Raw genomic sequence first — 12,065 nt, 5'->3', positions numbered from 1 at the left:
TAGAGCTGCTGCTACTTTAGCAAACAATAGCAATATGTGGCAGTGTAGCAGCTGTTAATTCAAAATGGGAATGGACTTCTGATAAAGTCTCCTGTTCTAATCACTGCTTATATTTAAGTGTTGAACTTCTTTTTGAATGCTTAGTCTGTTGCTCTAGTACACCTGATTGTCTCAGCATATGTCTTCTTTCATTTGTCAGTGTTGGAATGTGATAGTAGATGTACAAGGAAATCTCAGGAGTTTTTGACTCTCGTCTTCTCTAAAACACCGAGGAAAAAAATGTTTTCTTTTAAAAGATACTTATTTTTGTTTGTATGTTATATTTCTGAATATAATTGTTCTTCTGAATTTGACTTGACCACTTGTTCCATGCTTTTCCAATATGGCTGCTGTTCAGTGGGTGTCTCATGAGTCTGATATGGTAGTTATTCAAATAACTGAATTTATGGTCTGCAGGCACAGTGGCTTAGTAGTGCACTCTTCAAACCCAAGTTCAGTGTTGAAATACACTTTTTAAGTAGCTAATTCAACCTAAAATCCTAAGTGCTATTCAAGTAATAGTAATTAGACCTACTGTTTCACTGTGTGGCTGATGGTTAGCAATCGCAAATTGCATGTGTGTCTACACTTGAACATTTTTCTGTGAAAGGGAATTAGAGCATTTTTGAAAGGGGTATCATGCTGAAAGCATGAACAAAACATTTTATGCTCTGCTAATTGACATTAGCAGTAAGTGTACCAGGTCTGACTAGGATGGAGTTAATTTGTTTCATGGCAGCCCGTTGTGCTGCGTTTCGGATGTGTGGCCAGAACACCGCTGGAAAGGCACTATGTGCTTGCACGTTGCTATGCTGTGCTTGCAGTGCACCAAAACCACCTTTGCTGCACACTCCTGCCTCCCCTCAGGGGATAGGTGTGGGCAGGAGGCTGGGAGGGGACTCGGGCAGGACCCGGCTGACCGGGGGGATCTTGCACTGCTGCATTGCATCGAGCTCGGCAGCAGCGCTGGAGCTGGTGGTGATAGTGGGGGAGCTGCTGCAAGCCGCCACTGCTCAGAAGCTGAATGGGCATGTGTATATTGGTGGGAGGTGGTGAGCAATTGCTTTTGCATGACTTGTGGGGTTTTGTTGTCTTTTTTTTGCCTCTAGCTTCCCCTCTTTCCTCCCACCTTTAAACTGTCTTTTTTCATAACAACCACAAGTTTTATTTGCTTTTGCCTTTTTGTTTTTCCCGGATCTCACTGCAGAGAGCAGTGGGTGAGCAACTGCTCTTGGGGGCTTTGCTGTTGGCTGTAGTAGACATACCACAATAAGATAAAAGTTTTCAGCTGTATACAGCTTTTTTCTATCCTGTATATTGAGTTATGAAATTGTCTTATTTATATTAACTCTGTTTTAACTTCATATTTTTTGGTCTTGTACTGATGAATCTAGTAAACCAATGTATAATTCCAATGTTATATTTAATTATTCACGTATTTTTAATGTACTTTTCTCTTCAACATTTCAAGTAATTTCTAGTTGAATTTTGACAAGAAATATACTCACCACACCATGTTTTCCCTCTTTGTTGTTATTAATCTGCACAGTATTTTGTGATAACCATTTTAACAAAGAACATAGTAACAATAACTTTACCAATTTATACAAGACCTGATGGTATTTTAGTTCTAACAATGTTTTTGAGTCTAGCATGGTAACTGTGGCAGGCTTGTGAGGAAGACTCACCAGGATGGCTATTTTGAAACAACTAATTAAAGATGAGTCAAATATAAAAAATCTGATGTTGAATTGCATTTAACATTGTTTTGTATATATCTTTAGAAAGGGTGATTCTTGTTCAGTGACCATTGAAATACTGCTTTGCAACTAAATATGTGCTTTAACGAGAAGTGGTTTGTGACCTGAGGGTGTTTTAAGTATGTTTATGTACATTAATTTGTTTTAAATATATACAACATATATTTTTTTCATTTTAGAGGCAATGATTTTTCTTTCAAAAAAGCTTTTTTGTAGTGGACTTTTAAAATTGCCGACTGGAACGATTCTGTGAGTAGAGCTGCTGGAAAAAACAGACTTGTTCTCATTTGCTCTGTCCCTTAGGATTTTAGAACTCATAGGTGTTCTGCCCTGGTTTTTTTTTCTAGCTGTAAATAAGGTGGCTGCAGCCATTAAAAAGGTACTCTTCCTGCATCTGCAAATGAAGTTCCTGCTAACAAGACTAAGCTAAGGCCATGATATATGCTGATTCTAATGAAGCATATTCTGTATTTAAATTTGACATTTATTTTATTTAGCGTAATAATTTCTGTGAATACTTAAGTGTAGATAAGTCACTTACTAAATTATTTTAATATATTTATGTAATAGAATCCTAGAACAGCTTGGGTTGGAAGGGAGCTTAAAGATCATCTGGTTCTATGCCTCCAGCCATAGGCAGGGACACCTTCCACTAGACCAGGTTCCCCAGAGCTCGATCCAGCCTGGCCTTGAACACTACCAGGGATGGGGCATCCACAACTTCCTTGGGCAACCTGTGCCAGTGTCTCACCACCCTCACAGTAAAGAATTCTTTTGCAATACCTAATCTAAACCTACTCTCAGTTTGAATCTATGACCTGTGTCCTGCCACCACATGCTCTTGTAAAAATCCCTCTCCATCTTTCTTGTATGCTCCCTTCAGGTACTGGAAGGCCAAAATTAGGTAACCCTTAAGCCTTCTCCAGGCTGAAAAACCCCAATTCTCTCAGCCTGTCCTCATAGGAGAGGTGCTCCATTCCTCTGACCATCTTTGTGGCCTCCTCTGGCCTCACTCCAACAGTTCCATGTCCTTCCTGTGCTGGGAGCCCAGAGCTGATGCAGCCCTGCAGGTGGGCTCTCAGCAGAGCAGAGCAGAGGGCACAATCCCCTCCCTGGCCCTGCTGCCCACACTGCTCTGGATGCAGCCCAGGACACGTTTGGCTCTCTGGGCTGTCAGTGCCATGGCTGGGGCATGTCCAGCCTCTCAGCCAGCAGCACCCCCAGGTCCTTCTGGGCAGGGCTGCTGTGATCTGTCCATCCCCAGCCTGTGCTGGCACCAGGGCTGCTCTGACCCAACTGCAGCACCAGCCCTTGGTCTTCTTAAACCTCATGAGATTCCCATGGGCCTTCTCCCAGAGCTTGTCCATGTGCCTCTGGATGGCATCCTGTCCTTCAGGTGTGTCAGCTGTGCCACTCAGCTTGGGGTCATTTGCAGATTTGCTGAGAGTGTACTCAAACTATGTCATTAAGGAAGATATTAAGTAACACTGCTCCCAATACAGATTCTTGAGGGGCACTTGTCACTGATGTCCTCAATCCCTTGCCTGTCCTCCATATGCCTTAGCACAGCCTCTAGGAGAGTCTGTTCCATCATCTTCCCAGGCTCAGAAGTGAGGCCAACAGGTCAGTAGTTCCCAGGGTCCTCCTTTCTACCCTTCTTAAAAATGGCTAACATGTTTTCCGTTTTCCAATCACCTGGAACTTGCCCTAAGTGCAGTGACTTTTCAAATGTTATGGAGAATGGCTTAGTAGATGCATCAGCCAGTTACCTCAGGGCTCTGGGATGCATCTTGTCAGGTCCAACAGAGTAAATTCCAGTTCCTCAGGTGGTCATGAACATGATCTTTTACAATGGGTAGTACTTTACTCTCCCAGTTCTCCTCCTGTCATCTGTCCCCTTCAGAGGTGTGGGAAGAGAGGCTGCCGGTGAAGACTCAAACAGAAATGTTGAATACCTCAACCGTCTTTTTCTTCATTGTTACCAGTTTTCCATTGTTACTAACTGCACTGTTGGGGGTGAACTTCTTTGACATTCCTTTTCTGCATAACAAACCTGTAGAGGCCCTTCTTGTTTTTGTGTTGCATGTGAAGGTTTTAAATGTATCTGCCTTTAAAGGGAATATGACTGTAAATATATATAAATATATATTTATTTTCTTCTCAGTATTTGTCAACTCCAAGTTTGTTTTCTAATGTTGAACTAGAATGTTGGAAATGAGAAAATATCTATATCTAAACATAATAGTTATAAAATAAATAAATAGTATACATACAGCTCTTTTTTGTGTCTGGTGTACATATAAAATATTGTACATTTGTAAATTTATGTAAATATAAATGTAACTAACAGTATTCAATAAATGGATTTATAATTTTCAAGAAACCTTACATCTTATCCATTGTTTTATTCTGAAAACTCAAAAACTTTAATGCACAGAAACTATGTGGTAGAAGCAGGCGTCACAAGGAATAAGTTTGAAAAAACCTGCACTAAGTTGATGTGGTCCATTGTGATGGGCACTTCTGTTCTTCTGCAGAGCAAAGCCTACTTGTCTGTAGCACAGAGGTATGTTTCATTCCTGAAATTGTTTTCTCAGGCTAAATCTCGAGAAGTCTTTCTTGATGTACAATTTATTGAGGTAGAAAAAAGGAAACTTTTTTCCTTAATTTTACTAGTTCAGGTAGAAGCTGAATCAGAAGTGCTTTTAGCATTAGGGGACCCCGTTTCTTCAGCTTCGTTCTTATTAAATGCTTTCTCTGTTCTTCATGGGGTTGGATGTACTTCTGGGTAGGGAAGTCTAAGGGTTACAGAAAACTCTTTACTTCTCTTGTGCTTTTCAGGTGTGTAGGTGTGGAGTCCACGCCTTGTCAACATAGCAGGATAAGGGGTTTTTCCCTGCTCTGATCAGAGCTTTTTCCTTATAATCAAATATATGACAGATGATGTTTCTGTTATACTGTGTTAACAGTATAGATACATATATAAGTAAAATAGGTTTATAAGAAGCTCTGAAAGAAATTATGTTAGTTTGGAGATAAAGACTTTGAAAGAAAATCTGACTTTTATGTCATAAAATGATGTGGCTGTAGACTTCTTGATTATATGCATGTGCACAGATTTACACAACTGTTTCCTCTTCTAGGATCCTTCTGTTACACAAGTGACAAGAAATGTTCCTCCGGGGCTTGATGAGTACAATCCGTTCTCTGATTCAAGAACAGTAAGCACGTTTATTTCTTAATCATGCTGTTAATCTTTAATTTGTGAGGTTTTATTTTCAGAATTGGGACCAATGTTGTAGAATGTATAATGGGCTAGCTATAGGTAGTGGAAGATGCATAAGAATAGACAGTTCCATTAAGTATTTGGAGGATGCTTTGGCAAGGCTGATTTCAGAGAGCTTTGACTTGTTAAGGGGGAGTGACTGAAAGAGAACCAAAGCAGAACTGAGATTTTTTCGCTGTGTTTATTAACTTCTTTTTACTGTTTTTATAGTAGCATCTGATAGCCTGTCCTTGTGGTTTTCTGCATTTCACTAGCTTTGCAGCTTATGAGTGTGGCACACTTATCCAGGTTTTGCTTTTGATTTCTGTTTTACTTAATGAAAATGCTGCTCAGAGTAAGTAAAACATTGTGTTTTAATAACAGTCCACAGGCTTTGAAGAGTGGTGCAGTAGCGAAAGGAAAAATGTGTGTCAAAGAAACAGTTGGTTTACACCTCTAATTTATATAGTTTCAATGAACTTTGTGCTTTTCTTTTCCGTTGTGGGAAGGAGTACAAGAAATAGGATAGTAAATTCATACTGTAACCACGTTTTTCAGTGTCTGCTTTTGATAGTGAAGATCTTGTACAAGATTATCAAAATGTGTGGCTGCATATTGTCTGTCAATATAATTTATGTATTTTTACAATGCAGTCTTACTGTTTATGATAAATCTGGTAGTGCTGTTAGGGAGTGTTCATATTTGAGTATTTGCATTGCCATGGATAGAGCAACAGAATTCACTCCTGAGAGAGAAGGAGCTTATGTTAATTGATATAAACCAGCAATTTAACCAAGTTGCATAGCAAATGCAAAGTTTGGTAGTAAAGTGGCTTAACAAGATTAAGTGGTGAAGTACATTTGATTACTGCTAGAGGACTTGGTCAGAAAAAGCTGTCGAGAAGGCCCTCCTATTTAGTCATGAGGTTTGGAAAGGGCCCCTTCCTGAGTGGTGTTTGGGTATGTGTGGATCCAGACATAGTCTCAAATTTTGTCTCTGATATACGTCTAAAGGACTACATGTGTACAATCAGTCCTTTCTAAGGACTTTTCACTTAGCTAAGATTTCAAAGTTTAGTGTCAATTACTGAAAATCTGTTGTGGAAAGGAACTTCTCTGCCTCCAGGGGTAACAAGATGTGTCCCTCCTCAAAGGGAGGTCCTGATGTGCAGCCCATTGCTGTGTGAGAGGGCTCAAGGGGCTCTGGGCTGTGCACTATTTATGAAATAAGATGATTGATTTATGGTCATATTTACATACTGATTACAGAAGTTAGTTTCTTCTGAACTTGGCTTGAGTCAAACCTTTATCAGCATTATAGATAGGTGGGTGCATTGTTCAGATCAACCCTTGGGTACTGTTACCTGTCTCTGCCAAAACCTATTTAAGAGCTGGATGCAGTCTTCATGACCAAGTGGATCCATTACAACTGTCACTGGTTATAACTTGAGCAAGATTGAGGGAAATAGTAGGGGCAGGGAGAGCATGTTCTCTGTTTCTGTTATGAAATGGTAAGGTTTCATACCGTTTTAAAATTCTGTGTGTAGGAAGCTTGGTTTTGGGTGTCTTAGCTGTTGAAGGCAGAATATTTACAACCAGCAGCAATGTTAAGTAAATCTCCAAAATTATTTTCTCCTAGGTCACAATATCAGGAATTATGTTAGATTTAGTTTTATGAAGCTTAAAGACTTTCAAAATTGCTTTGTATTGACCATAAGTTGATCTTATTTTTAAAAAAAATGTGATCTCGAGCTACTGTGACTTTTTTATTACTTCTGTACTTACTTTAACATGCAGCTTTGTCGAAAAACGAGAACAGAAGCATATGGTTAAGATTATCTGGCTTTGAACAGTCAGATGTGCTTGGATAAAAAATTCTAATTGTTCATTAGAGATGAACAGTTAGAACAAAAAGCTGGGAAGATGGAGGAAGTCTTAAGTTGAAGGTCAGATCTACGATGCACTGTGATTCAGTTAATAATCTATGGCATGTTTACAAATTAATAAAAAATGTCCACTGAATGAACAACTTCTCTGCAGAGGTAAAGAACTTCCACAGGTTTTCTTGACAAGAGCAAGGCTGAAAAAATAAAGCTGAGAGTGTAGTAATAATCACCCTTTACGTGTTACTCCCCTTCCTCTCTATCTTGTGGATGTTGAACGTAAGAGTACTTGTTCTGTAATTATTTGCATTTGAGGGAATGTACCTGAGGATATACTCACAATTCCAAGTGCTCTCTTTTCCTAACTTTGGAAAAGATCTTTGTATGCAAGAGGAGAGCGTACAATGTGTTTATTAAAAAAAAACAACAAAACTGTGCAACAGGAGTAATGGAAGAGCCAGTGGAGGTGAATGCCTTTATAAGACTGGATGAACAGAGGTGGAGGCAGGGTCCATGATTTTTTAGACTTGGGGAAATAGTGAAGTGTCTGTCAGATAGAAATCACTGTGTGGTTTGTGTGCTGCTCAGAGCAAAAGCATCCAGGAAATTTTGGTGGGAGTTAATTTCCAGATTTGTAGTGGTTGTAGCACGGTGGTATCTTGCAGTCTCTAGAATTCACACAGCATTCAGTTTTGATCCTTTATGTACAAAAAATATGTGGACTGGCTGGAGAAGATCCGGAGGAGGACCACAAAGACAATCAAAGGCCTGGGAAGCCTGCCATGTGAGAAATGACTAAGGAAACTGTGCTTGTTCAGATTTGAGAAATAAAATCTTAGGGAAGACCTTCATTCCATATTCCAGCATCTAGAAGGTGGCTACAGAGAAGATGGAGACTCCATTTTTACAAGGAGTCACATGCAAAAGATGAGAGGTGATAGGTAAAAATTACTGCTGGGGACATTCCATTGAACACAGGAGGAAAATGTTTCACAGTGAGAACAACCTGATCAACAACTTGCCCCGACTGATTTCCCCAGGGAAGTGTTGGATTCTGCAGTGTTCATACTGAGCTGGACAGAGTGCTAGGCTGTCTTGTTTTAGACTGTGCTTTTGCCAAGAAAGGTTGGATTAGATGGTCCTTGAGGTCTCCTTCCAGCCTGGTGTTAGTGATTCTTTCCCCATTCTCTCCAAATGGAGGTTAATAAGGTATGCTAGAGCGCAAAATTTTCTCCTTTTCAAATCAAGACTGGATTTCAATGGATGCTTATTCTGTGAAAAAGTGATTTCAAACTGAATACTAATATTGGTTACATTATCTCAGTTGTGCTCTCTTTGTCAGGTAAGGTGGTTTCTAGCAGTCTTTTTTGGATACAGGATGGGGGGAAAAGTAAATCCCACTTCTTCTCAGTATTCATTTTGTTTACTTCTAGTATTTCTGTGCCTTGACTTTTTTTTCATCTTTCACCTTCAGTGGTAGGAAGGTAGCATGTTAAGACATGGAGAAGAGCAAGTAGGTGTGGGAGATTTTAGGTTGCATGTGTTACCACCTGAGTATCTAAGAGTAGAATTCAGGAGTTTTGTTAGGGTTTTTTTTTTTCTTTATGTTTATCAGATTTCAAAACCTGTCTTTCTTTTTGCTCGTTAAAAAAAATAAATTAGGGAATGATGTAAATGTCAAGATTAAATACCCTTGGCTGATCTTCAGTGGTTTTGTCTCCAGCTCCAACAGTCACCATGGAGATTACATTGTATCTTTTGTCATGTTTCTGAAGATCAGCAGTGAAAATTAGATTTTACAATTAGTATTTCTGCTTCATCATTTAATGAAATTATGTTAAAAAAAGCTTTTTAATCTCTTCCTGCTTCTAAGTTTTGAAATTCTCTGAGCACTCTGTGTATATAGACAAGGCTATATATCCATATATACCTATAGATAATAACGCATATAGCAACTAACGTCAAATTGCTGCATTAAAAAATTGGGAAAAAATCATTAGTGGAGTTGGATTTTCTGTTGTCATTTCAAGACATGTATTTCAATGGAATTTTTTTTGTCCACCAAGTTCTTTGGTGGCTCCCTATATTTCCATCTCGTATCTAAACGCAGCAGAAAAACACAGAAATCTGTAAGAAACCAAAGTGATCGTCCACTCCTGGCTTCTTCTGGAAGTCTTAATCTGTCCCCAGTAAATAAAGTTAATCCATATGGGGAAATCAGTTCAAGAGAGAATTTTGAACACCTATCTTCAGTCAGCTGTTGAAAACAAGTTTAGTTAAATGGATTTTAAAACTGTATTCTGATTATTTTTAACCTGACTATTGCTGAAATCTTAGGCTTCAAACCAAAAGTTCCACCTTGAGAAGCTGAACTATTCTTGAACTGTTACTTAATTTTGTGATGGGAGCCTCTAATACAAGTGCAAACTGAAAGATTAAGGAGCTCCAACTGTCAACTGAAGCTGCAATCTGTCCAAGTAAAAACAGCTGCACATAAAGAATTCTATAAAGAACTAGTAGACCCCACATCAAAAATCATATGGGACTAAAAGGCTTATTCAGGGTGCATAAAGAGCATGTAGGGAATGAATTCCTTGGTTGTGAAGGTATAAAAGTCCAGGAACTTCTTTGTTCTAGGGTCTCTCTTAGGAGGCACGCAGCTCAAGCTGTCTTTCAGGTACTGGAAGGTGCTGTTACATCTCCAGGCTGAGCAAACCCAACTCTCTCTCCTGTGACAGGAGAGGTGTCCCATTCCTCTGATCAGCTTGGTGTCCTTCCTCTGCACTCCCTGTGTCCGTGGTTTCAGACTGGGGGCCCCAGAGCTGGAGGCAGTAATCCGGTTGGGGTGTCACGAGAGCAGAGAGGGAGGGGCAGAACTGCTTCCCCTGACATGAGCTGCTTCTCATTTAGCTTCTTGAGATGCAGCCCAGGTTGTGAGCACAGTGCTAGAGCTTGAGAGTGTACTGATACAATTTCAGTACTTCTCACTTCCAAGAAAATCCCAAACTGTGCAACTATGTTTTGCAGGGCTTTTAATTGAATACTATTTTGGGAGCTAAATGATTTTCCAAGGCATTTGAATACTTCTGTTTGCTTCATTGTAAGTTGCTGTGGTATTCTTTTTGCATCTCAGCTTTGATGAGGTTTATAAAAATAAGTACTTTAATTTGACAGGAAGTCTTGGAACAAACTGAGTTTAAAAAGCATGGTGGTGATTTTTTAAAGAACCATATTTTAAGAGCTCAAGACCAAGCAATTTTGAAGTACTGTAATTCAAGGAAGTGAGGCAGAAGGCCAAATTGGCTGAGCAGGGATCTTTTTCTAGAGCTTAAATAAAAATGGGAGGTGTTTGGACATTGGAAGCAGGGACAGATGACACAGGAGGGCTGCAGAGGTGCTGTTTGCCACTGCGGGGAGGAGATTTGTGTGGTTAAAGCTTGATGAGCATCCAAGCTGGACACCACTGTGGTAGACAACAAAATGGCCTTTTAAAAAGGTCAACAGCAAAAGGGTGTTCAGAGATAGTATTAGTCCATTATGATGAGGTCAGTCATCTTACAGTTAGGGATGTGGACAGAGCAGAGATGCTTAATGCCTTTTTTGCCTTTATCTATATAACAGCGCTGATGGCCCCAGGGCCCGCTGTAGTCCTGAGACTTGAGGACTTTGTAAACTCTGAAGTTGTTCAAGATTTACTGCTCCAACTGAATGCACTTAAGTCAATGGGGCCTGATGGAATTCATCCCAGTGTACTGAAAGAGCTGGCTGATCATATATCGTGGGTCCTCTCCATTTTATTTTTCAATGGTTTTGAGAGTCTGGAAAGTTAGTTGAATAGAAGCTGGTAAATGTTGTCCCAGTTTTCATGAAGAGTAATAACGAGTACTTTGGTAATTACAGGCCAATAAGTTTCACTCTGGTGCCTAGTAAAATTATGGAGAAGGTTGTTGTCTGAGCAATGGAAAAATATTTGAGTGACAATATAGTCATTAGAGCCAGAACTGGTCCATGAGGGGAAAGTCCTGCTTAACCAGCTTAAGCTGGGAGTTGGACTCCATGGTCTCTTTCGACTTGAAATGCTCTGTGATCACGATGATCGTCACTAGGTTTTTCATCTATGTAGATGATGCATAATACCCATGCCTATTGTGCATTATGGTGATCTTTGAACAGTAACCTGGATAAACACATTGAAGCCACATTGTACTTCCAGTATTTAAGATCATTTTGATCACTACAACTTTGTTTCCCTGTGCACACATTATGAAGCTAAGTAAGTATGAAAACACAGTAGTATCAAAAATATGCACTTTTCTCCTGTACTTAATGAAATAAATACTACTGTATTTCAGCAAGTTTGTATCCTCTGCATACAATGGCTGAAATGCAACTTTTGCTGAGGTTGTATTCTTAAGACATGTATCAACCTAGCAGAAATTCTGGAGTGACACCTAGCAAAAATTGGTGAAATAGTCAAGGAAATAGATTATGGATCTTGAATTTGAAAGTTTCATATGATACATTACTTCTCTGGTTAAGGCTCTGGAAGACATTATTAATCAATTACATTGTGTTTCACAGTATGAATGCATGACTCTTAAATGCTGCAATTTAAATCCTAAAATTCTTCAAATGTTAGTTGAAAGCAGTGCAGGACAAGTTGCAGGACAGATCTCAGTTGATGTCTTTTTTCTGAATATTGTAAATATTGCAAGCAGAATATCAAGTCTTCAATTTACATCAGTAGCAGTTCTTTTAGAACATCTAAATTGGTTCTTACAGATATAATGAAAAGAAGTTTATTAGAATAGGACAATGTTTCCCTATAACTGTCTTTTGTTTTCTTAGCCTCCTCCAGGAAATGTGAAAATGCCTAATGTACCAAGTACCCAGCCAGCAATAATGAAACCAACAGAAGAACCATCTTCTTACACACAAATAGCAAAGGTTTGTCTGCAACTTTTAGACACTAGGTTCCTTTTAATAATAGTTATTTAAATATGCCTCTGGAATAATATATTCTGTAAGTAAGCATTGCTTTCCTAACAAAATTAATTCTGCCTTTAAGTAATTGGTAATATGTGAATTTGTGCTATATTGAGTCAATTTTCATAAATGG

The 12,065-nt window shown here is 39.1% G+C and overlaps 1 protein-coding gene across 2 annotated transcripts in view; it reads left to right on the top strand.

Annotated features, from left to right (window-relative positions):
• Positions 1–12,065, top strand: part of SCAMP1 (secretory carrier membrane protein 1) — a 52,119-nt gene that overhangs the window by 7,497 nt on the left and 32,557 nt on the right. For both annotated transcript variants that reach the window (XR_010745753.1, XM_066338895.1), the window contains exons 2-3: positions 4,943–5,020; positions 11,795–11,893. Coding sequence is in view for 1 of the 2 variants with exons in the window: in XM_066338895.1 (XP_066194992.1) it covers positions 4,943–5,020; positions 11,795–11,893 (177 nt within the window). In the remaining variant the exon portion in view is untranslated. The remainder of the gene's footprint in view (positions 1–4,942; positions 5,021–11,794; positions 11,894–12,065) is intronic.

This window comes from Sylvia atricapilla, chromosome Z (genome assembly GCF_009819655.1).
Source record: "Sylvia atricapilla isolate bSylAtr1 chromosome Z, bSylAtr1.pri, whole genome shotgun sequence".
NCBI lineage: Eukaryota > Metazoa > Chordata > Aves > Passeriformes > Sylviidae > Sylvia > Sylvia atricapilla.
The sequence above is the reverse complement of the archived record's forward strand: the minus strand, read 5'-3'. Positions and strand labels throughout refer to the sequence as shown.